Source organism: Ursus americanus, chromosome 2 (genome assembly GCF_024610735.1).
Source record: "Ursus americanus isolate L20-20 chromosome 2, mUrsAme1.1.p, whole genome shotgun sequence".
NCBI lineage: Eukaryota > Metazoa > Chordata > Mammalia > Carnivora > Ursidae > Ursus > Ursus americanus.
This window is the reverse complement of record NC_142128.1, coordinates 69,766,252-69,788,099: the sequence shown is the minus strand read 5'-3', so window position 1 is coordinate 69,788,099 and position 21,848 is coordinate 69,766,252. Positions and strand designations below refer to the sequence as shown.

The 21,848-nt window shown below is 35.4% G+C and overlaps 1 protein-coding gene across 2 annotated transcripts in view; it reads right to left on the bottom strand.

Annotated features, from left to right (window-relative positions):
• KIF14 (kinesin family member 14) overlaps window positions 1-21,848 on the bottom strand; it is a 55,870-nt gene that overhangs the window by 9,226 nt on the left and 24,796 nt on the right. For both annotated transcript variants that reach the window (XM_045787719.2, XM_045787718.2), the window contains exons 17-25: window positions 21,126-21,273; window positions 20,467-20,619; window positions 18,741-18,867; window positions 15,947-16,040; window positions 15,265-15,397; window positions 11,901-12,001; window positions 6,754-6,848; window positions 2,862-3,086; window positions 2,489-2,673 (exon numbers count right to left, since the gene is read on the bottom strand). In XM_045787719.2, coding sequence (XP_045643675.2) covers window positions 2,489-2,673; window positions 2,862-3,086; window positions 6,754-6,848; window positions 11,901-12,001; window positions 15,265-15,397; window positions 15,947-16,040; window positions 18,741-18,867; window positions 20,467-20,619; window positions 21,126-21,273 — 1,261 coding nt within the window. The remainder of the gene's footprint in view (window positions 1-2,488; window positions 2,674-2,861; window positions 3,087-6,753; window positions 6,849-11,900; window positions 12,002-15,264; window positions 15,398-15,946; window positions 16,041-18,740; window positions 18,868-20,466; window positions 20,620-21,125; window positions 21,274-21,848) is intronic.

Here is a 21,848-nt window from a genome sequence, read left to right as displayed (position 1 = left end):
GAAACTGCATACCAATTACACTAATAGGTACTTTCTTATAACGTCCGCCCATCTGATCCTCATAGTAACCTTGCCAGATAGGCACTGTTATTGTTATTTTCCCAGTGAGAAAGCGGGGAGACTTAAAAAGCTAAGCAATTTGCCAAAGGACATAGAACTAATTTAGCATGGGTTCAAACACTGGATTTCTAAATGCCAACGGTGGGTTTTGGGGTTTTTTCTGTTCCTGAACTGCCTCTGAAACCTAAGAGCCAACTAAGTATATCTCATATTCTCTTTTCCACCATAACCCTTCAACTAGCTTCCTTCTCGAGGCTCAAGCATAAGTCGCACCCTCAGTTTTGGCTCCCCAGCTTTGCTCTCTGGTCAGCCTTCCCTCTCATTCTCATGGCTCTAAGCTATCAGAGCATTTCCTTCATCTATCCCTTCGCCCATACCTGTTTGCAGCCCACCTCTCTGTCCTAGGGTCATTCTGCTTCCTCACTGCTTATGTCCAAAGTGATCCTTCATCCAGTATGAACTTATAATTAACCCAATAACAAGTATCCAACCGAGCGTCTATCATATGATGAGTCCTTGTTAAAAAGGACACCTAAGCCCCTCTAACTGCCCAAAGCTTACTGCCCATTGAGGTGTGTAGGCTTATAAATATGTTATATTAAAAGATAGGTGAAGTACAGAGTTATCAGAAAAACAAGAGAAATGCCTAACCGAGTCAGGGCAGACCCAGAAAGACCTCCTAGGGAAGAATAAGGGACAATAAAAAATAAACATTTGATTTCAATTTGACTAGATTACTCAACCAAACAAACATTTCCAAAGCCTATCAAGTAAATAGCCCACTCAGGAGGTTTTGATACAACTAACCTCTACTACAATAATACAGTGTAGAAAGTCTCTCGGTGGGCACAATAACATAAGATTTGTTCAAACATTCTGGAACATTTTGTTATGAAACCAAGTCACCCATTTTAAAAAACGAGACCTATCCCTTTTGGTATTTTCATATCTGCTCCTCTCATATATTCAAGGAATTCTTTTTTTTTTTTTAAGATTTTATTTATTTAGGGGTGCCTGGGTGGCTCAGTTGTTAAGCGTCTGCTTTTGGCTCAGGCGTGATCCCGGCGTTCTGGGATCGAGCCCCCGATCGGGCTCCTCTGCTGGGAGCCTGCTTCTTCCTCTCCCACTCCCCTGCTATATTCCCTCTCTCGCTGGCTGTCTCTCTGTCACATAAATAAATAAAATCTTTAAAATATATATATATTTTATTTATTTAAAGAGTGCATGCATGCACAAGCAGGGGAAGGGCAGAGGGAGAGCGAGAGAGAAAATCCTAAGGAGACTCCACACTAAACGCAGAGCCTGACGCAAGGCTTGACATCGTGACCCTGAGATCATGACCTGAGCCGAAATCGAGAGCTGGATGCTTAACCGACTCAGCCACCCAGGTGCCCTATTCAAAGAATTCTTACGGAGGACTTCACTGAAATGGTGGATGACTAGGTATTATCCAATATCAAATTCCCCACTTCTTCTGAAGTAATAGAATCCTTGACTTTCCACTAGGTACATAGCTGTCCAGAATAAAAAGTACATTTCCCAATAATACTTGTAGCTAGATATGGTCATGTGATGAAGTTCTGGCCAAAAATATTTAGAGAGAAATGTCATATGGAAATTTCCAGAAACTTCGCTTAAAAGAAGTTTGTCCCTTCTCTTTTTTGTCACTTGTTCCATCCTGCCACACTGAACTCAGACAGAGCTCCACCACTATGGTGGACCATGAAATAAAGGGCCATGCTTTAGGCTTGGTAAAGGGATGTACTGAAAGGTGCTTGGATCTCAAGGAGTGGAGCAGAGCCACCATGCCTATTTCTAGATTTTATATGACAGAGAGTAAGCTTTCAGCTTATTTCTTCTTCAGAGCCAAGTCTAATCTCGCTTGATATAAGGTAAACAGAAAAAAAAATTATTTTCCTTCCCTGTACATCACCAGGTTTGTGACTAATTCAGCATAAGCTGAAACCCAATACATAACCAGAGCAAGACTTTGCCTTCTTCCCCATAGCCATTATTGAGGACTAGCACAGAATACGTAGTAAAGAGCATGAACTCTGGGCCCAAGACTGCCTGGGTTCAAGTCCTAACTCTATCGCTTACTGATTATGTATGTAACATTGGATAGGCTACATATCCTGTACCTCCCTTTCTTCACTTATAAAATGGTGATTAATAACAGTACTCACTTCTGAAGTTGTTACAAGAATTAAATGAGTTAATATTTGTAAATCACTGAGAACTCTGAGTGCCTGGCACAGAGGCCATAAAACAATAAACAATTATAGAAAACCAGATTTTCAGAATTGCAATACAGAAATCACTTCTGAAAATCCTACAGATCTAATTTTGGGAAAGATGCAGACAATAGGTCAATAAATACTTTATGAATAAATGAATTCTTCAAATGATGATCAGCAAATCAAGTTACCTGCAAAAATAACTGTAAGTAGCCTCCTAGTTTTTTAACCTCTTGTCTCAATTCATCTTCAAGTCTTGCTGTGCTGGCGCAAGGCCCAATATCATTCAGCCAGTGTTTGATTAGCACCACGAGCTGCTCAAAAGCACATGTGACCTGGATAGTCAGTGACTGCGTTGCTCGATCAGAAGAGAACACTTTGAAAGAAGGAGGAAAATTACTGGAAGAAATAATCTCCAGATAAAAGAACTCATATATGATCACCATTAAAACATTTTAGCATAGTCAGAAAATGCATGTGAAAGGTGACAGTCATTCAAAAGAAAACGTAATGTGCAGAAAATAATCATTCCCATAAGTTAATAAAATCAGTAAGGTTGCTTACAGTTATCTTGACTTTCTTCATCTTGTTCCTCATGAGCTTTGGAAATGGCAAATAGCCCGTGACAAATTTTAAGAAAATTATTAATCAGGCTGTCTGCCATGGTTTTTTCTTCATCATAACTCTGTCCAAGAAAATCTAAGGATGACCCAATCAATTCTTTGCAAATTCCAGGAAGAAAAGATTCTGCTGAACTTGAGTAAATAGCGCTTGATTTCTCCAGTATGCCTGTATCAGTAGAAAATAGCCATCGTAAGCCGACTTTTCAGGCACAATACTTTCAAACAAATGTATTAATGCAAGCATATTATAGACTCGTTCATCAGTAAATTCAAAGTAGGCTATTCTTATTTCAATGCATTCTTATTTTTATAAGCCAAAGTGAAAACACAATTCTGTAAAGGAGTCAATTAATCTTTCATCGGAATCAAGCCATAGGTTGGTAGTTTCTCAACCACAATACAAACAACAGACAATGCAAATAAATTAAGCAACCATTGGTTTAATCTCCTTCCTTACTTACTTTTTGGGGACACCTAAGAAACTCCGAATTAGAAACTCTGAAAACAATGGCAGTTACATGAAAAATAGAATAAATATAATAAATACAAATATAATATAAATAAAGTTAATTTAATTAATTCATAAGCTGGAAGTGTAGGCAATACTAAAGCAAACTATATTAAAAGGAATGTCTCTGTAGCTCTACTTTATACTAGTTTCTTCTCTAGGCATACTCTAATCAAAATAGACTAAAGCCAATGATTATGTACAGTTAATATATCACATCTCTGGGAGACAGACTTTCAGCATAATTTTCTAAGCACTGGCCAAACCGGAAGTAAATGGAAATACTTTGAAGAGCTCATTTGGAGCCTCTGGAAATAACTTTATACTGGAATGCTAACTCATGAGTATAATGATTCTTATTTAATAAACAAGCTTATTTTTTGGTCTAGTTCATAGGTGATTAAACAGCAAACTAAAAGGAAGGTAGAATAAAGGCAAAGGGTGGGGACTATTAAGAGTCTAAGACAGGGGAGCTTGGCTGGCTCAGTCAGTAGAGCAAGTGACTCTTGATCTCGGGGTCGTGAGTTTGAACCCCATATTCGGGGTAGAGTTTACTTAAAAAACAAAAGAAAATAAAAAGCATTTTTAAAAAAGAGTCTAGACCAAAGATAAGAATTTGATTTGGGAAGAGAAAAAAGAAAAGCTCTACCACTGTAGGGTAATAGTATCAGGATGATGATGATGATGATATTCCAGTCACCATTTTGTTTACTCTTTGTTTAAGAAGATAATGATATATTCTTTAAGAAGATAATGATGTCAATGCATTCTAAAATCCAGCATCAACCTTTTAAAAAGCTGTAAAACTCTAGTTTAAAAATACAACACTTAAGGTGAGAAGTTAGGACACTGGCTCAACTTCCCCGAGCTGCAAAATGCACTGTCCGTGGTCCCGTGCCTGCCTGGGCAGGTTCATACTAAGGGCACATGTGGGTTTCTGTTTCCCTCTTTGAAAACTGCAAACAAGCAAAGGCCCCTGATATTTTATTTAATTTTTAAATACGGCCCTTAAAAAGACAGCTTTAATTTACCTGGAAAAATTACTTTTGTAAAACATCTTACTCTCAAATAATACTGAATAAACAACTTGATACCACAGGTATATAGCCTTTTATTGTGCTGGTAAACAAAAAGCCTACAGCTTATTTTGTTTTCTCTTAAATTAAACAAGTAATTAACTTCCTAAAAGGTAATTTTGTGATTAAAAAGAAAGAAACCTAATTTCTTTATTTTAAAGTCAAGACGAGATAGAATTTCTTTCAGGACTACTTGTATTCCATTAATGTCTCTATCAAATAGATTATTACATTACACATTAACTTTAACTTCTCGTCTACTAAGGGATATGGTCTGTAAAGTGTGCACGTCTGAAGTATACAGCTTGTTGTTTTGACGTGTGTACGTCCCCACTTAGATCAACGTGTACGAGGTGTCCTCAACGGCATTCCAAAGGTTTCCCCTTGAGCATTGTTCCATTCTGAACTACTCTGGCTTCTGTCACCATACATTAGTTTTGCCTGTTCTTCAGCTTCACGGAAATATAATCATACAGTGTGTACTTATTATCTGGTTGCTTTCACTCCATATGATGTTCTTGGGATTCATCCAGGTTGTTGAGTGAAGCAGTCGTTTGTCCTTTGTTGCTGTGTAGTGATCCACTGCCACCTGGTAGGCATTTAAATTACTATAGGGAGCTAGCAGCCCATGCAAAATTACGGGGTGTGTGTGTGTGTGTGTGTGTGTGTGTGTATATTTATGGTGTGTGTGTGTGTGTGTGTGTGTATATATATATATGGTGTATATGTGTGTGTGTGTGTATGTGTATATATATATATTTATGGGGTGTGTGTGTGTGTATATATATATATATGGTGTATATGTGTGTGTGTATGTGTATATATATATATTTATGGTGTATGTGTGTGTGTATATATATATGGTGTATATGTGTGTGTGTGTATGTGTATATATATATATTTATGGTGTATATGTGTGTGTGTGTGTGTATATATATATATTTATGGTGTGTGTGTGTGTGTATATATATATATGGTGTATATGTGTATGTGTATATATATATTTATGGTGTATGTGTGTGTGTGTGTGTATATATATATATGGTGTATATGTGTGTGTGTGTATGTGTATATATATATATATTTATGGTGTATGTGTGTGTGTGTGTGTGTGTGTGTATATATATATATGGTGTATATGTGTGTGTGTGTGTGTGTGTATATATATATATTTATGGGGTGTGTGTGTGTGTATATATATATATATGGTGTATATGTGTGTGTGTGTGTGTGTGTGTGTGTGTGTGTATATATTTATGGTGTATGTGTGTGTGTGTGTGTGTATATATATATATGGTGTATGTGTGTGTGTGTGTATGTGTATATATATATTTATGGGGTGTATGTGTGTATATATATATATATATGGTGTATATGTGTGTGTGTATGTGTATATATATATATATTTATGGGGTGTGTGTGTGTGTATATATATATATGGTGTATATGTGTGTGTGTATGTGTATATATATATATTTATGGTGTATGTGTGTGTGTGTGTGTATATATATATATGGTGTATATGTGTGTGTGTATGTGTATATATATATATATTTATGGTGTATGTGTGTGTGTGTATATATATATGGTGTATATGTGTGTGTGTGTGTATATATATATGGTGTATATGTGTGTGTGTGTGTATGTGTATATACATATATTTATGGTGTGTGTGTGTGTGTGTATATATATATATGGTGTATATGTGTGTGTGTGTATGTGTATATATATATATTTATGGTGTATGTGTGTGTGTGTGTGTGCATATATATATATATGGTGTATATGTGTGTGTGTGTATGTGTATATATATATATTTATGGTGTATATGTGTGTGTGTGTGTGTGTGTGTGTGTATATATGGTGTATATACGTGTGTGTGTGTGTATAGTGTGTGTGTACATATATATATATAATATAGTGTATATTTCCTCCTCGATAGGAAAATTAATGTTGTAATCCATATTCATGTAAAATAATTATGACTGGAAAAATTCTATAGTTTTTTTTCTTTTAAATGTTTTCTTTCACATTGGAATTAGCTACTCTACTAAAAGGCTTTGAAATAAATCACATAGCACAAAATTTTAGACATGGAAAGGGCCACCCAGCCACCCCCTTCATTTTATAAGGAAAATGGAAACTTGTAGAAGAGAAAATGATTTGCATAAGAACATGAAACAAGGTAGTAATTGAGCCAGAACTTGACGCTTTTCTCAGTATATAAGAAAATTTGAGGAAAAAAATACCTGATGAATGGGAAGAATGCAAATTCTGCAGTGGGTGGGCTTGTATATCATGTAAACAACCAGAAATTCTTCTATTCTTCATCAAGCTCCTGCTCCTAAAAAAAGATAAACCATAAGATTAATGGTTATAAACTACATGGAATAATAATATTAAGAATATTCTTGGGGCACCTGGGTGGCTCAGTCTGTTAACTGGCTGCCTTCAGCTCAGGTCATGATCTCAGGATCCTAGGATCGAGCCTTGTATCGGGCTCCCTGCTCAGCGAAGAGTCTGTTTCTCCCTCTCTCTCTGCCCTTCCCCCAACTCATGCACTCTCTCTCTCTCTAATAAATAAATAAATAAATAAATAAATCTTTAAAAAAAAAAAAAAGAATATTCTTGGGGCACCCATGGCTCAGTCAGTTAAGCATCTGCCTTCGGCCCAGGTCATGATCCCAGGGTTCTGGGTTTGAGTCCCTCATCGGGTTCCCTGCTCAGCGGTTAGCCTGCTTCTCCCTCTCCCTCTGCCCCTCCCTACTGCTTGTGCTCTCTCTCCTGCTCTCTCTCAAATAAATAAATAAAATCTTAAAAAAATAGAATATTCTCAATTCTCTAAAGAAAATTGGTATGCAGGTGTGTGTCAAACACAGGAAACATGGTCTCTGGGCTCACTGAACTTAAGGTCCATAGGAAAAGAGAGAAATTAGGCAAATAATTACAATAAAGTGATGTGTCACGAAAGCAGAGCATGCTTTGCTGGAGAGGAAACTTGACCTGGCCCAAGGAGTTGGGAGGGCCTCCTGGAACAACGACAGTAAAGGATGCACAGGAGTTAGCCAAACGGGGAGGCAGGCTTGGGAAGGAGGGAACAGTGGTTCAGAAACACCTCCAGGATGTGGGAAGACCCGGTGATAAGAGTATGGCGCATGCAAGGACTGAGCAAGGTTCAGAAGGACTGCGGTCTATGATGGGGGAGAGGAGCAAGGGGGGAAGCTGGGGGGTGTGCAGGCTCCAGCCTGAGGCTGACCCTGGATGCCAATTAAGGAAGCTTGTATTTATCCTGAGAATATCCTGGGAAGGATTCTAAACAAGGAAATGATCTAGGTAAATAAACACTCAAGTAAACACTTGCTACACAGTGTGAAAAGTAGGACACCCGTGAAGTGTAGTGGCAACACAAATGGAGGGAATGACTCTATCTTCACTCGCCCTTTCTGGGGCCTCTTTTCCCCCAGCCTATAAAACCACTCAGATCTCTGCCTGGAGTGTCACTGGCTGTCTAGCTGTTACTCGTTCTTCCTAACTGCTACTGGAAAAAGCAGCCTACTTCCAGAATGCCATTCATCGACAATTTTCTAAACTCCAACTCCAGCCCTTATTGTATGGAGAAGCTCCTCGAGCTGTGACCCGGATCTGGATCTAGGGGATCCTTTGAAGTCTTTTTCCTAACGGAACTCTAATACTGTTGGCCGTTCAAAGAAAAATACTACTTGTTGAAAAGATCGTTAAACCCAAATGTACTCCATCTGTAGTCATCTAAATGTTTCAAACATATTTTTCCCCATGAATTCCTACAAGAAAAACACAGAAATATGACTGATAACAGGGAGAGGAAATATCAACTCTCAATAGGACTGATAATAGGAAGAAGAAATATCAATTGTCAAAGCTAACAGGTTTTTGTACTTAGGAATGAAAGGGAAGGGTATATTATTACAGTAAGTCTAAACTAGGAAACCTTATTCTTCTAACACTATCACAGTTAAACAATGTTTAAACTCAAGTAAAATGCTTGTCACATTCCTTTCAAAGAATTTTTACTTAACCTCTGGGGAAATTTTACTTTTAACTGTCCACAGGACGTTTCAAAATTTATAGGCAGCCAAACCAGTCTAGTTCATCGCAGAGCGGCTAGGGCGTGTCGTTGCCCGGTAGCGGTTCCATAACTAAGAATCTGTCAGTGTTTCCATTACCTGCGGGCATTCTTAGAGTTTGCAATTCTGTCATAAACATTCTTACAAGGCTGAAACTTCATATACAATGTCTCTGACCAAGAGCAATTCATTTAAAAAATATCTATATACTTTCAAATTATAGAAGTTCTCAAAAAAAAAACTCTACCAAATGAAAACATCTAATTTTAACATACTAAAAAATAGCAAAAGAAGTTTTAATTTTTTGGTAATAATTTAAACTTCTGTTGGTCCCCTAGTTATTAACCTAGAAGTTAGCAGAAAATAAGATGTAAATCAACAACTTTTAATAAGCTAACATTTTTATGCTCATTATTTATTTATTTTTAATTAATTTTTAAAATCCAAGTATAATTAACATATAGTGTGTTATATTAGTTTCAGGTGTACAATATAGTGATTCAACAATTCTATATATTGCTCAGTGCTTATCACGATAAGTGTACTCTTAATCCCCTTCATGAGTGAAATAACTCATCCCATCACTCACTAATATTCATTAATTATTAACGCTAATACTGTGACCCATAATTCTAAGTACACCAAATTTGTATCTGTTTATAATAAAATATAATAAGAAACCAGTATTATAAAATCTAAAGGGATTTATAAATCACCCTCTGATGAATTTGCAGTTCTGGTCTGAATTTTTGGGAGGCTTATGTTACTCCAGGTTAGCTTAAGTACCCCAAACCCTTCTGTCCAATTTCCCCCAAGGGCCATCTTTAACTCATTTTGGAGAACCCAACACTGTTTTGAAGTCCTCAAGAAAAATCACCTGAAGATATCACTATCTGTTAATTGGTATTAAATCGGAAATATTATTATCTCTATATTCCAAGATTTAATCTTACTTAGTATATAGAAGCACCCAATAATACGAGTTGCCATTTATTCAACACCTATCCACTGTAGTGGGAGTTCTACATACTTTTTTTTTTTTTAATATTTTATTTATTTATTTGACAGAGATAGAGACAGCCAGCTAGAGAGGGAACACAAGCAGGGGGAGTGGGAGAGGAAGAAGCAGGCTCATAGTGGAGGAGCCTGATGTGGGGCTCGATCCCATAACGCCGGGATCACGCCCTGAGCCGTAGGCAGACGCTTAACAACTGCGCCACCCAGGCGCCCCTGGAGTTCTACATACTTGATCTCTAATCTTTACAATTACTTCACAACATCATCATCATCCCATGGTGGTCATAGTAGAAGTAGCAGGAGAAGCAATTGTTTTTATATATGACCTCCCTTAAACTTAGCAACAGGCTCTTTAGAATAGGTATGTATTACTGTCTCCATCTTATAGAAAACTGAAGCCTAAAGATGTGATGTCACTTGCCCATGGCTACACTCGGCATAACTCACTCTATTATACATTGGAAACTAATGCAATACTGTATGGTAACTATACTGGAATTAAAATAAAAAACTTAATGAAAAAAGTTAGAACCCAGGACTCTGACATGAGCCTGTGACTTTTTTATTACAGTACATTGTAGGGGATACAGATATGTATCCTATGCTCAAGGAACTCAGAATTTGTTTAAAGGACATGTTTTGTATTTCTTTCAGCTTGAAATACCCAGCTGTTATGTATATAACATATAAGATAACATGTATTGGTTATTAGTTCTTGGCTGTTTCTTACTGTAGCTGAGTTACCATGTAGCAAATAGAACAGAAGTAATAGGAGGGAGAAGTCTCTTTAAAGTAGTTCCATCTCTTTGAAATTTTATAAATGAGTTTAAAATAAGCATGTTCAAAATCAAGAAGGGCCTGAAAAGGTCTGGAAACCCAAATGGATTCTGAGCTGCAGCTGAAGATGATAAAGTGGAAAAAAAAATGATTTAACCAGGAAGATTCTGTTCTTTCATATGCAACAGAGAGGCAATATGGCACAGCGGTCAAGAAAATCAGGACCTTTAGAGTCACTCAAACCTGGATTTGAGTGCCAGCTCTTCCTTTATCAGCTCTGTGAGTTTGGACAACTTAACCTCTTTAAATCCCCAGCCTCTTCATCTGTAAAAGGTGGGTAACGACAGCACTAACCTCATAGTTCTGTAAGAACTACATGAAATAATACTTAGCAAGCACTCGGTCAGTGTTCTTGACAATGATGATGGTTCTGTTGGATGGACGAATGCCACCGACTCTTACATCCTGAAAATTCCCAAATCCCTCCTCCCAAGTTCTAGACGTGAACATATACACTTGGATGCTCCCTGGGTATCTCAAACTCATCGTGTTCAAAAATAAACTCATCTGACCCTCCGCCTCAGGGAACACCACCTTCCTTCAGCCACTCACCCTTGTTAGACTGGGATTCACCCCCCCCCAAGTCCTTTATCACCCTCAACCCCACAGCTAACCAAGTCCTTATTGATTCTTCTTCTTGAATATGTATAAAATCGGACTTCCCTCTCCAGTCCTTCTGCCTGACCCAATTTTGGGTCTCTATCAACTGTTCTTCTAGTTTCTTCAATTCCTGGTATTTGAGGACAGAGAGTATTTTTTATTCATCTTTGTATCCTCAAGACATAGCAGACAGTAGCCTTGTTTCAAAACCAAATGAAGAAGTATTTATTTAAAAAGAAGTCTTTGTTTAAAAACCAAACTAAGCAGCTAAATTGGTTCCAAGATCAAGGCCTTTCTATTATACCATTCTGCCCCTCTGTTATCTAAGCATCTGACGTCTAAACAGAACTAGTCTTTCCTTGAAAAGCATCTATTCACCGTGGAAGTCTTTTCTGCTTTTAGTTAATAAGCAGCATTATATACAGAAGTTCTCAATCACCCTGATTTATTCTTCTGTGGTGCTCAAACTAACTTGACAGCATTTAAAGTTCTATAACTTGCAATAAAATATCATAGAATATGCCAAGTTCTTGAAAAAGGTAATTTAAAAGTAATAAACACTATTCATTTTTATAGGAAATTAGATTTATGCTATTCTAAGTCGCTCTTAAGACTTATCTGGTGAGATGCTGACCATTTTTGTTCCTATTCTAACTGACTGATAAACAATTTAATGCCCCAAGTGCTGTAATTTAATCAGTAACATACTATTTCTCTTATATTACTGGGTTCCCTGCACAGACATATCCATTATGACAATAGATAGTTCTTTTAAAATAAGGAAATGATACATATACATATACCCATAAAAAAAAAAAACAATAACAAAATGTCTTTACCTCCTTCTAGAAAAGGAAGAAACTGGTGCATTTGTAATGTCAGGTTCCCATTCATCTTCAGGATCACAAAAGACATCTTCACTCTTGTTACTGTTATTGCTCTAAGAAAAATAAAATATATGGTTTCTATTAATTTGGGTTAAAAAATGTTTAGCAACTGGGGTGCCTGGGTGGTTCAGTCGGTTAGGCGTCCAACTCTTCATTTCAGGTCAGGTCATGATCTCAGGGGCCTGGGATTGAGCCCTGCACTGGGCTCTGTGTTCAGCAGGGAGTCTGCTTGAGGATTCTCTCTCTCCTTCTCCCTGTGCCCGTCCCCCCACTTGCACGCTAATAAATAAATCTTAAAAATACTGCATTCCTGACAAAACAAAAAATCAAGCACATGATGCTAGAAATTGTATTAAAAGAGCTCTACTAATGGAAGCACAGACATCATTAAATGATTCAAAAACATAAACTTGGGATTTAGAAGACAGTAAAAACCAAAAAGATAAATCCTGGGGTGCCTGGGTGGCTTAGTCATTAAGTATCTGCCTTCAGCTCAGGGCCTGATCCCAGGGTCCTGGGATAGAGCCCCGCATTGGGCTCTCTGCTCCACTGGGAGCCTGCTTCTTCCACTCCCACTCCCCCTGCTTGTGTTCCCTCTCTCGCTAGCTGTCTCTCTCTCTGTCAAATAAATAAATAAAATCTTTAAAAAAAAAAAAGATAAATCCTCAGTAGAAAAATAAAAGAATAATCTGACAACATTAAGATTCAATCATTCCCTGGTTGAATATATTAATCATGATAATAATCTGAATTTTTAAGTATTTAAAGTAATATTAATTAAAGTTCAAGCAAAATACTATATATAGAGAGAGCTTGATCCAGAAATAGTATAATTATATAGAAAAATAATCAAAGACTATTTCATCAACAGTTGAAATATACATTTTAATGTATATGACAAGGCAAGAATGATCAAATGACTTCAATACAGTTTTTTTGTGCTCTAATTACAAAAGCAATCCACATTCATTGTAGGAAATTTGGAAATTATTAATATGTATAAACATACAAAAATATAATCACTGACAAACCCATCATTTAGAGATAAACAATGTGAGTTCCTTTCAGTCTTTTTGGATTTCCTGTTATGAATAATATACCTTGCATTCTTGGAATTAACCCTACTTGATCATGGTATAAGTATTCTTTGAGTATACCTTTGGGTTTGATTTACTAACTTTTTTTTTTAAAGATTTATGTATTTATTGGTGAGAGAGAGAGAAAGAGAGAGAGAGAGAACATGCAGGGGGGAGGGGCAAAGAGAGAGGGAGAGAGAATCCTAAGCAGACTCTGTGCTGAGAGCAGAGCTTGATCTCACAACCTTGAGATCAGGACCTGAGCCAAAACAGAGAGTTGGATGCTTCACCAACTGTACCACCCAGGCACCCCGATTTACTGACATTTTTTTCAGGATTTTTATAGCTATGTTCATATGAAGGTTATTAGTTTGTAATTTTCTTCTGAATCATCTTTTCAGTTTTTGTGGTTTTGTTTGGTTTAATTTTAATCAGTTATTCTAGCATCATAACTGTGACACTTTCTATCCTTTGCTATGTGCCAGAAGAGTTGAAACACAATCATATTTATCTGTTCTTTTTTATTTATTTATTTATTTTAAGTAAGTTCTACACCCAACATGGGGCTTGAACTCGACCCTGAGATCAATCGTCTCATGCTCTACCGACTGAGCCAGCCAGGCACCTCTGTTCTTTGGTGGTTTAAAAAAGTTTCCCCATAAAACTGATTAGGACCAGGCACCTTTCCTTTACAGTTTTTTTTTTTTCTTGTTAAGACCAATTTGTTGACAAACTTTTCAATTTATCGCATGGTTATTCACCCATTAGGTTAACTTTCATAATTGATCTTTTTCTAGAAAGTCTTTTTTCTCTAGAAAATTATCAAATTTATTAGTGTAAAGTTTTACATGTAAAATAATTTTTAAATGCTCTTGTTATCTTTGTATAAATGCCATTGCCCATTCTGAAAATCATATGTTTCATCTTTTTAAAGAACCAGAGCTTGAGTTTAATTTCTAATTTATTAATTATTGCTTTAATTTGTAATCATTCCTTCATTTGCTTTCCTTTGTTTTATTTTGTTATTTTCTAGATTAACGATTCAGTTTTTTTTCATTTTTCCATTACACGAATCAAACATTATGGATATAATTTGGCAGCATCCTGTAAGTTTTTACATATAATATCTCCATTACTGTTATTATCTAAGTAGTACAGAATATAATTCCATATAGAGTCACATTATTTAAAGGTGAGATATTTAACAAATGGTAGCAACAATTTAATACCTATTGCACCTATTTATTAAATGCTTTAGGGATACTAAGATAATCATATGGAGAAAAATTACCTTTACATCCATACCTCTCACAATATACTATAACAAATGTTTACAAAAAATTAAAAGTAAACAGAGAAACGGACAATATTTCAGTAGCAGCATCTCCAGATTAATAGATAGATTCAAATACACCAGATTTAAAATGTCTATATAACAAAATAAAACCAAGAAAAAAGTCAATGTAATTGGGAAAAAAATTATTATAAATATAAAATAAAGGTTTACTATCAAGATATGTTAGAACTTTTATAGACATATTAGTTCATTACCCATATTTCAAATGTGTGAGTAAAATTCAAAGAACATGAGCACATACTTTACCTATAAGGAAACAAAGAGTCAAATCCTCAGATTCACTAAGTATTAATAACATAAATTAAAACAAACTGGTAGCATTGGTAAATGGCAATATTTCTGACAAGTGATTGTTATTGAGCATCAAAATGTAATTAAAAAATTATATTTTGGGGTACCATTTTAGAAAAGAGAAAACAAGGAAATTAGATATTAAAAACCAATATGTGCAGGGATATTTTTAGTTCTATTAAAATAGAAAACAATTGGTAACACCAAAAAGCACAGCTTTTTGGGAAATGTAATTAGGTAAAAATGTACAGTATAGGTATTGAAGATAATTACAAATGATGTAAAGTGCTTTATGTCTATCAAATTTCTTCTTCTCTTAAGCTTAAATGTAAAATTTTGAAAACACACAATTATAACTGGGAACAGATTTAGCACTAAGTTTCTCTATTACACGTATAACTATATTAAAATAAATTGATAAAACCCCATCTACAGGCAAAAGTAAAGTTAACATACATAATTGTTAATATTGGTTGGTTTGGATAATATAAATCGCCTTTTCCTTTATTTGCCAAATTTTCTTTACTAAGAACACATCACTTGCACATTTTTTTATTTCAAAACGTTTATAGATTTTAATAATATTCCAAACCTCGTAAAGTTCTTTCATTGCTGCAAGCTTAGATTCAAACTTTTCCAGACTCCAGAAAGTTGAGATCCCTAGTTGTAGGTTACGAACCCGAACAGAAGTTTCAGAACTACTTCCTTTATCTGATACATCATGTCTGAAAGAAAAACCAAAGAAAAATGCTTATCCTAAAACACACATACCCATTTATAAGAGTTTTCTGAATTAGAATAACTTTCATAAAAATTCGGTCCACTAATTCTTTCCAATGTTAAGCATTTTTATTACAGTAAAAAATCATGTCTAATATATACTATATAAAAATAGCTTCTTATATAAAATTTTAAAAATCAAATTCTAATTAGGTATATTTCTTTCCGAACATGTAATACTAGTAAGTTTGCAACTCAAAAGATTAGTAAATTCCTAAAACACCTAAAATTATTCTGCTTATAAAATAAGTACATTTTATAAACATCCTTAATATAGTTAGTATGGTATGTTAATTGTTGAAAGTCTTTTACTCCAGAGTGAGCTGTGAAAGGGGAGTCCAAATGTGACACTGGGAATTCTGATACTATTCTCTCCTAGACAGGCGATATAGATACTATGTCTTTGCAGAAACTAAATTTAGAAAGTAATCATATGAAGGTCAGTTAGTTTAAAACAAAGAATTACTTTATAATTAGGCTAAAAAATTGCTCACCTGCCAAAAACATAACATTTTTTAAATTTGCTGCTGATGGCATTGGCTTCTTGAATCATCATTGAGAGCTTCATGGAGCTCCAATTGGTCTGAACTAGTAGAAAACACACAGAGAAGATTCAAAAAACATATATGAGCCCTGACTTATATCACTAGGCAGAACAACTCCTGAAAAAAAAAAATACTGATTTTAAATAAGTGGTTTTAACTATTGCAGAAAGTAAGGGCAATATTTGAGTAACTTTTCCTCAAGCCTGAAATAAAATATTCTTCATAGAAAATGATGTCTTTCACCTGTGGAGGCACAGCAAAAGACTGAAAATGATATAGAAAGTTGATAAAGGATTTTGTAAGAGAGGAAATGCCAAAGAAAATGCTTTGTCTTCTAAAATCTTTAAAGTCTTTTTCTGATTTATTTTTTCTTAATTTAATTTAATTTTTCTTAATTTAATTTAATTTTAAAAAATTTTTTAATTTTTCTTAATATCTAATTTGTTTAAAGTATTGGGTAAAGCATACTACAGCCTTACTTATATAGAACCACAATCCTTTTTTATTTTGCCTGAAAAATCAAACAAACAAACAAACATATATTTCAGAATATCAAAACAAAAAAGGGAAATAATTTAGGCCATAATTCCATTTTCCTAATTTAAAATTAAGATTTTATTATTTTATCATAAATATTTTCTATATCAAACTTATCACCAATCATCCATTAGAACACTTTTTTGAAAGGGAAAAATTCATTATACACACGGTAAAAAAATCAAGTATTCATTGTTTGGTCCCCTTTTTAGGCTCTAAGAAGAATAAAAAGATGTATTAATAAATGTATTTATTTACCTCTTATAACAGATATAACAAGCATTAATAGTTTCAGATTTATTTGAAAAGAGAAGTTATAGAAAGTATACAATGCAACTACCAAGTATCCTTGCTAAAAAATTGAATCTGAATCTGACAGGCCTGAAGAAATGGCTGCCATCTTGGGGGAATATAGGGGCCGAGGAATCTGTTGAGCAACACCATGGAGATACAAAAGCAAGATCCAGAATTTGGGAAACCACAGGATAAATAATCTGATTTCTTTAATAAGCATATTACAAGAGGAAAGAGAGAGAAAAGAAAAGAAAATTTACAGATTAAGAGACTTAAAAAGAGGCACCTGGGTGGCTCAGTCCGTTAAGGATCCCACTCTTGGTTTTGCCTCAGGTTGTGATCTCATGGGTCATGGGATCTGTGCTTTGGGCTCTGCTCTCAGCAGGGAGTCAGCCTGGGCATTTTCTCCCCCTGCCCCTCCCCCCACCCACGTGTGCTCTTGCTCTAAAATCAATCAATCAATCAATCAATCTTTTTTTTTTTTTTAAATGGGGGCACCTTGCTGTCTCAGTAGGTAGAGCATGTGACTCTCAATCTCAGGGTTGTGAGTTCAAGCCCCACATTGGACATGCAGTCTACTTAATAAAAATGAAAAATAAATATAAATAAAAGAGACTTAGGGGCCCCTGGGTGACTCAGTCAATTGAGCATGTCTGACTCTTGATTTCAACTCAGGTTGTGATCTCAGGGTCCTGAGATCTAGTCATAGGTCAGGCTCTGTGTTCAGCTCGGAGTCTGCTTGAGATTCTCTCTCTCTGTCTACCCCACCCCCTGCCCCCACTCACACGGGCACTCTCTCTCCCTCTCTCTCTAAAAAAAATAAATAAATCTTTAAAAATAATAATAATTAAAATAAAATAAGACTTAACAAGGCATATCTACCAAACACAATGTGCGAATCATGTTGTTACCCTGATTCAAACAAATAAGATAGAAAAAAAATTTGACACAATTCAGGAAATATGAATGTAGACTAAAAATCTGATGAGTGTAAGAAATTATTATTAATATTTTTAGGTTTGATAACAATATCATGGTTATGCTTAAAGAGTGGCAGAGAGAGAAAAAGAGAGTCCTTATCTAATACAGAGATACATAGTGAAGTATTTACAGATCAAATGATACGATGTCTCGATGTCTCGGAGTTACTTCACAGCAGTCCAGGGAGGCAAGGGGGCTGAGTACAGCCAGAACAAGACGGAACATGCGTTAGAAATGGCTGAAGTTGGATGATAAGTATATAAGAGTCTGTTGTACTAATCTCTCTACTTTTATAGTTTATTTGAAATTTTCCATAAGAAAAAGTCATTAAAAACATGTCATGTTCTAGGGGTGCCTGGGTGGCTCAGTCGTTAAGCGTCTGCCTTCGAATCAAGTGTGATCCCAGGGTCCTGGGATCGAGCCCCACATGGGGTTCCCTGCTCTGCCGGGAGCCTGCTTCTTCCTCTCCCGCTCCCCCTGCTTGTGTTCCCTCTCTCGCTGGCTGTCTCTCTCTCTGTCAAATAAATTAATAAAATCTATAAATAAATAAATAAATACATGTCATGTTCTATACAGCAATGTAGAAAATAGCATCCAAGAGAAAAAGAAGATGAAGTACCTAATGACTTAGTCCAACCTAGACGTAAGACCTAAAAAAATGAGCATAAGATTGCATTTTAAAAAACATGTTACACATTAAAGCAACACTTGAAATTTTATTATTTGCTTATGTAACTAAAATATTCTAAAAACTGAATATTCTGAAACAATCATGCATACAAATTTATTTAGATGCAAAAAGGTCAGCAACATCCAGAATAAACCATTTTTAATATACAAAGGCAACCAACTCTAACATTTTAGTAATTGTATCATATGAAATAACATATATAACTTTAGCAAATTTCTGCTAAAATCATCATATACTCACTTAAAAAAGTTTTATCTCTATTATTTTGATTTTGCTGCAGTATTTGTACTTCTTTAGCTATTTTCTGCTTCTCAGTTTCTAAAGCTTCTAGAATTCTTGCATGGCGGATGCTGTGGTCTTCTAAAGCCTAATTGATATTCATTCACAGAGACCCATACATGAAAATATACAAAGAGAGAAATTATAATTGATAATGGTAACACAGTATAATTAAACCTCATTTCATAGTATGCATTTTATTAAGCATACAAATTTTACATGTTTCACTAAGTATAAAAAGCCTTTCTTTAAAAATCAATTTATAAAATATCTTTATTAAATTTGATCCCATAACAAAGTCATCAGGAATTTTTGATGACATAAATCAATCTTATTCTTCCCCTTGATAGGAAGTAAAAAAAAAAAAAAAAAAAAAGACCTTTATGAAAAAAAAAAGGAGAGAGAGAAAAAACTGCTCAAAAGAGCCCACATTCAAGAACATTTGTTGACCAAATAAAGTTTAAAAGATACCACAAAAACCTTATTTGCCACAAATAGACCTTATAACAACCCATTAATTACTACTGTTTTCAAGATTTAAACAGCTCTGTTTTTTCTTCTAAAACTCCCTCAGGTGGTCCACTAGCTACTTTGTGTCCTAGAATTGACTAGCTACATATTATGACCATATTATAGTATCAGAACTTTGGGGTTACTAGAGGAATTTTCTTCTACCCACGCTCTCACTATAAAACTTGGAAAAAAGAAAAATGAAATTGTTACTCGAGGATAAAACTTTGAGGTTAAGATACAAGGAATCAAAGAGGAGATGAAAACAGTGCTGCTCAAACTTTAGTATTTATCAAAATCCCATGCAAGACTTGTTAAATAGATCTGGGCCCTACTTCCAGAGTTTCTGATTTAGGAGTTCTGGGGCCTAAAACCGCACTTCTGACAGTAATGCTGGTGTTGCTGGACTAAAGACCATACTTTAACGACCGCTAATATAAGGAGAATGAATACCCAAAAATGTTGATAAAAAGGTAACTGAAGATATTAAAATACTGACAGTTCAGTCTTTGGAACTTGATTAATGTGAGTCAGATCCTGAAAGATGTCTCTGCCCTCACTGAGATGACAAAAGTTTCAGGGCCTGAGCTCATATGACTGGGGTAATGAACGCCCTATTTTAAGTTCTCTTAGGAGTCACTCAGGCAAGTAGCCTGCTGGCCACACTTTCTATGAATGGATAATGCTTCATTCTGACATGAGGATGAGACCCAGTACGAGAGCTGTGCCTTTCTTCCTTCTACAATTATGCTCTAGCATGATTTCATTCATTTACATTATTTGGCCTGAAGGATCACAGGATAGTTGTGGAGGCATAAAAAGGGAAAACTGTAATGGAGCCAGCTCAAAATAAGAGCTCTGTCCCTTTCAAAATGTTTGTGTGATGATGTCCGAGTAGAGCTGTGAGCATTACCAGGTTGTAGGCTTTCAGGCAAGAAGAGCCCTTCTCATTAAAAAAAAAAAAAAAAAAAAATCAAATCAAATCAAATGATCTCAACCCACCCAAAAGAAGAAAAAAAAAAAAACAAAACAAGAAGAAGTAGGGCCCTTCTCATCAGGAGACCCAGATTCAGCCAGCTTTCTCCTCTTAAGTTCTTACAAAAAAAAAAGAAAGAAAGAAAAAGAAAAATCCAGCTGTTGCTCAGAATAGAGCCAACTATTTACAAAATGAAATTACCTGTTTTGTAGCCAAAGTCTCCATTTCTAATCGCTTTTTGTTGACATAGATTTCCTGTTCAAGCCGCTGTTTTGCCTTTTCTAATTCCTCAATTTTGTCATTAGCCTTTTGGTTATTTATTTCCTGCATTTTCTTCCTTTGAGCTTCTTCTTTCTTTAAAGAACAATAATAAAAAATAACGGGTAAAAACGCACAATGTTTTTTCAAAAACAATATTAAAAATGTACAAGAGTTCATTTCTTTAATCAATGTATAAGAAATAGACTCATCAATAGAAAAGTTGCCCTGTAGTTTTTTTACCTCATTAAGCTTGACTAATCTAACTCAAAATAAGCATCACTAGTCAAACCTTCTAGAGCACTCTCCTCTAAAATGGGTTGTGGGAATGCAAGATGACCAGGAAACCACAGACAGAGCCAAGGGCTCAAGTAGGTGGATGACAGAAGCTTCTCTATTTTTCTTCTTCTTCCAACAGCTATTTGTCTACAACTCACTTGCTTTCTAAAGTGAAATTAAAGGAGGCCAAGACTCACTTGGCTTTGACTCTCTGATCTTTGATATTCCCCCAGTTTCCTTCTAGGGATATACTCAGTTTTACAGGCAATACATTACTTAGGGTGCACGAGCAGGGAAGGAAAAAAAACAATTCTGCCTTTTACCAGTTCTGCTTCTAGTGCTTTTATTTTGCTTTCATACGCAGCTTTTTGAGAAGAAAGCTCTTGCTGAGCCATTTCTTTTGCAATTTGGATTCCTTGCATCATTTCTTCCTTTGCTTTCAATTGTGCCTCTTTTATTTCTGCTTCAAGTCTACAAAGTAGCAAAATATTTACAGGATACATTGTCAAGAATCCTTTATATACTATAGTAGTTCTTAATCACATTAATATGTTTTCATTAAACAAAAATTTAAAACTCAACATTTAATTTCTGACACTCTGTCAACAGTGTTCTTAAATTTTTATTGCTTTTAGCATGGTTTATGCAAAATATAAAAGGATGAAAATTTGCTTATTTCTTAGTTACTATAGCAGATACCTGATATTTAAGTAAATGTATTTTTCTAATCTTTTTTTTTTTTAAGATTGTATCTATTTATTTGAGATAGAGCAAAGAAAGAGGCAAGCAGGGCAGAGGGGCAGAGAGAGGGAGAAGCAGGCTCCCCTCAGAGCAGGAAGACCAATGGGAGGCCCGATCCTAGGACCATGAAATCCTGACCTGAACGAAAGGCAGATGCTCAACCAACTGAGCCATCCAGGCGCCCCTATATTTTCTAATCTTAAAGAAAATAAGTTATATAAAATCACGATGTCATAGTGAACATTGCGGTAAACATTACCGTTAACATTACAGAAAACACAAAGCATACAGATGCCCGCACATGT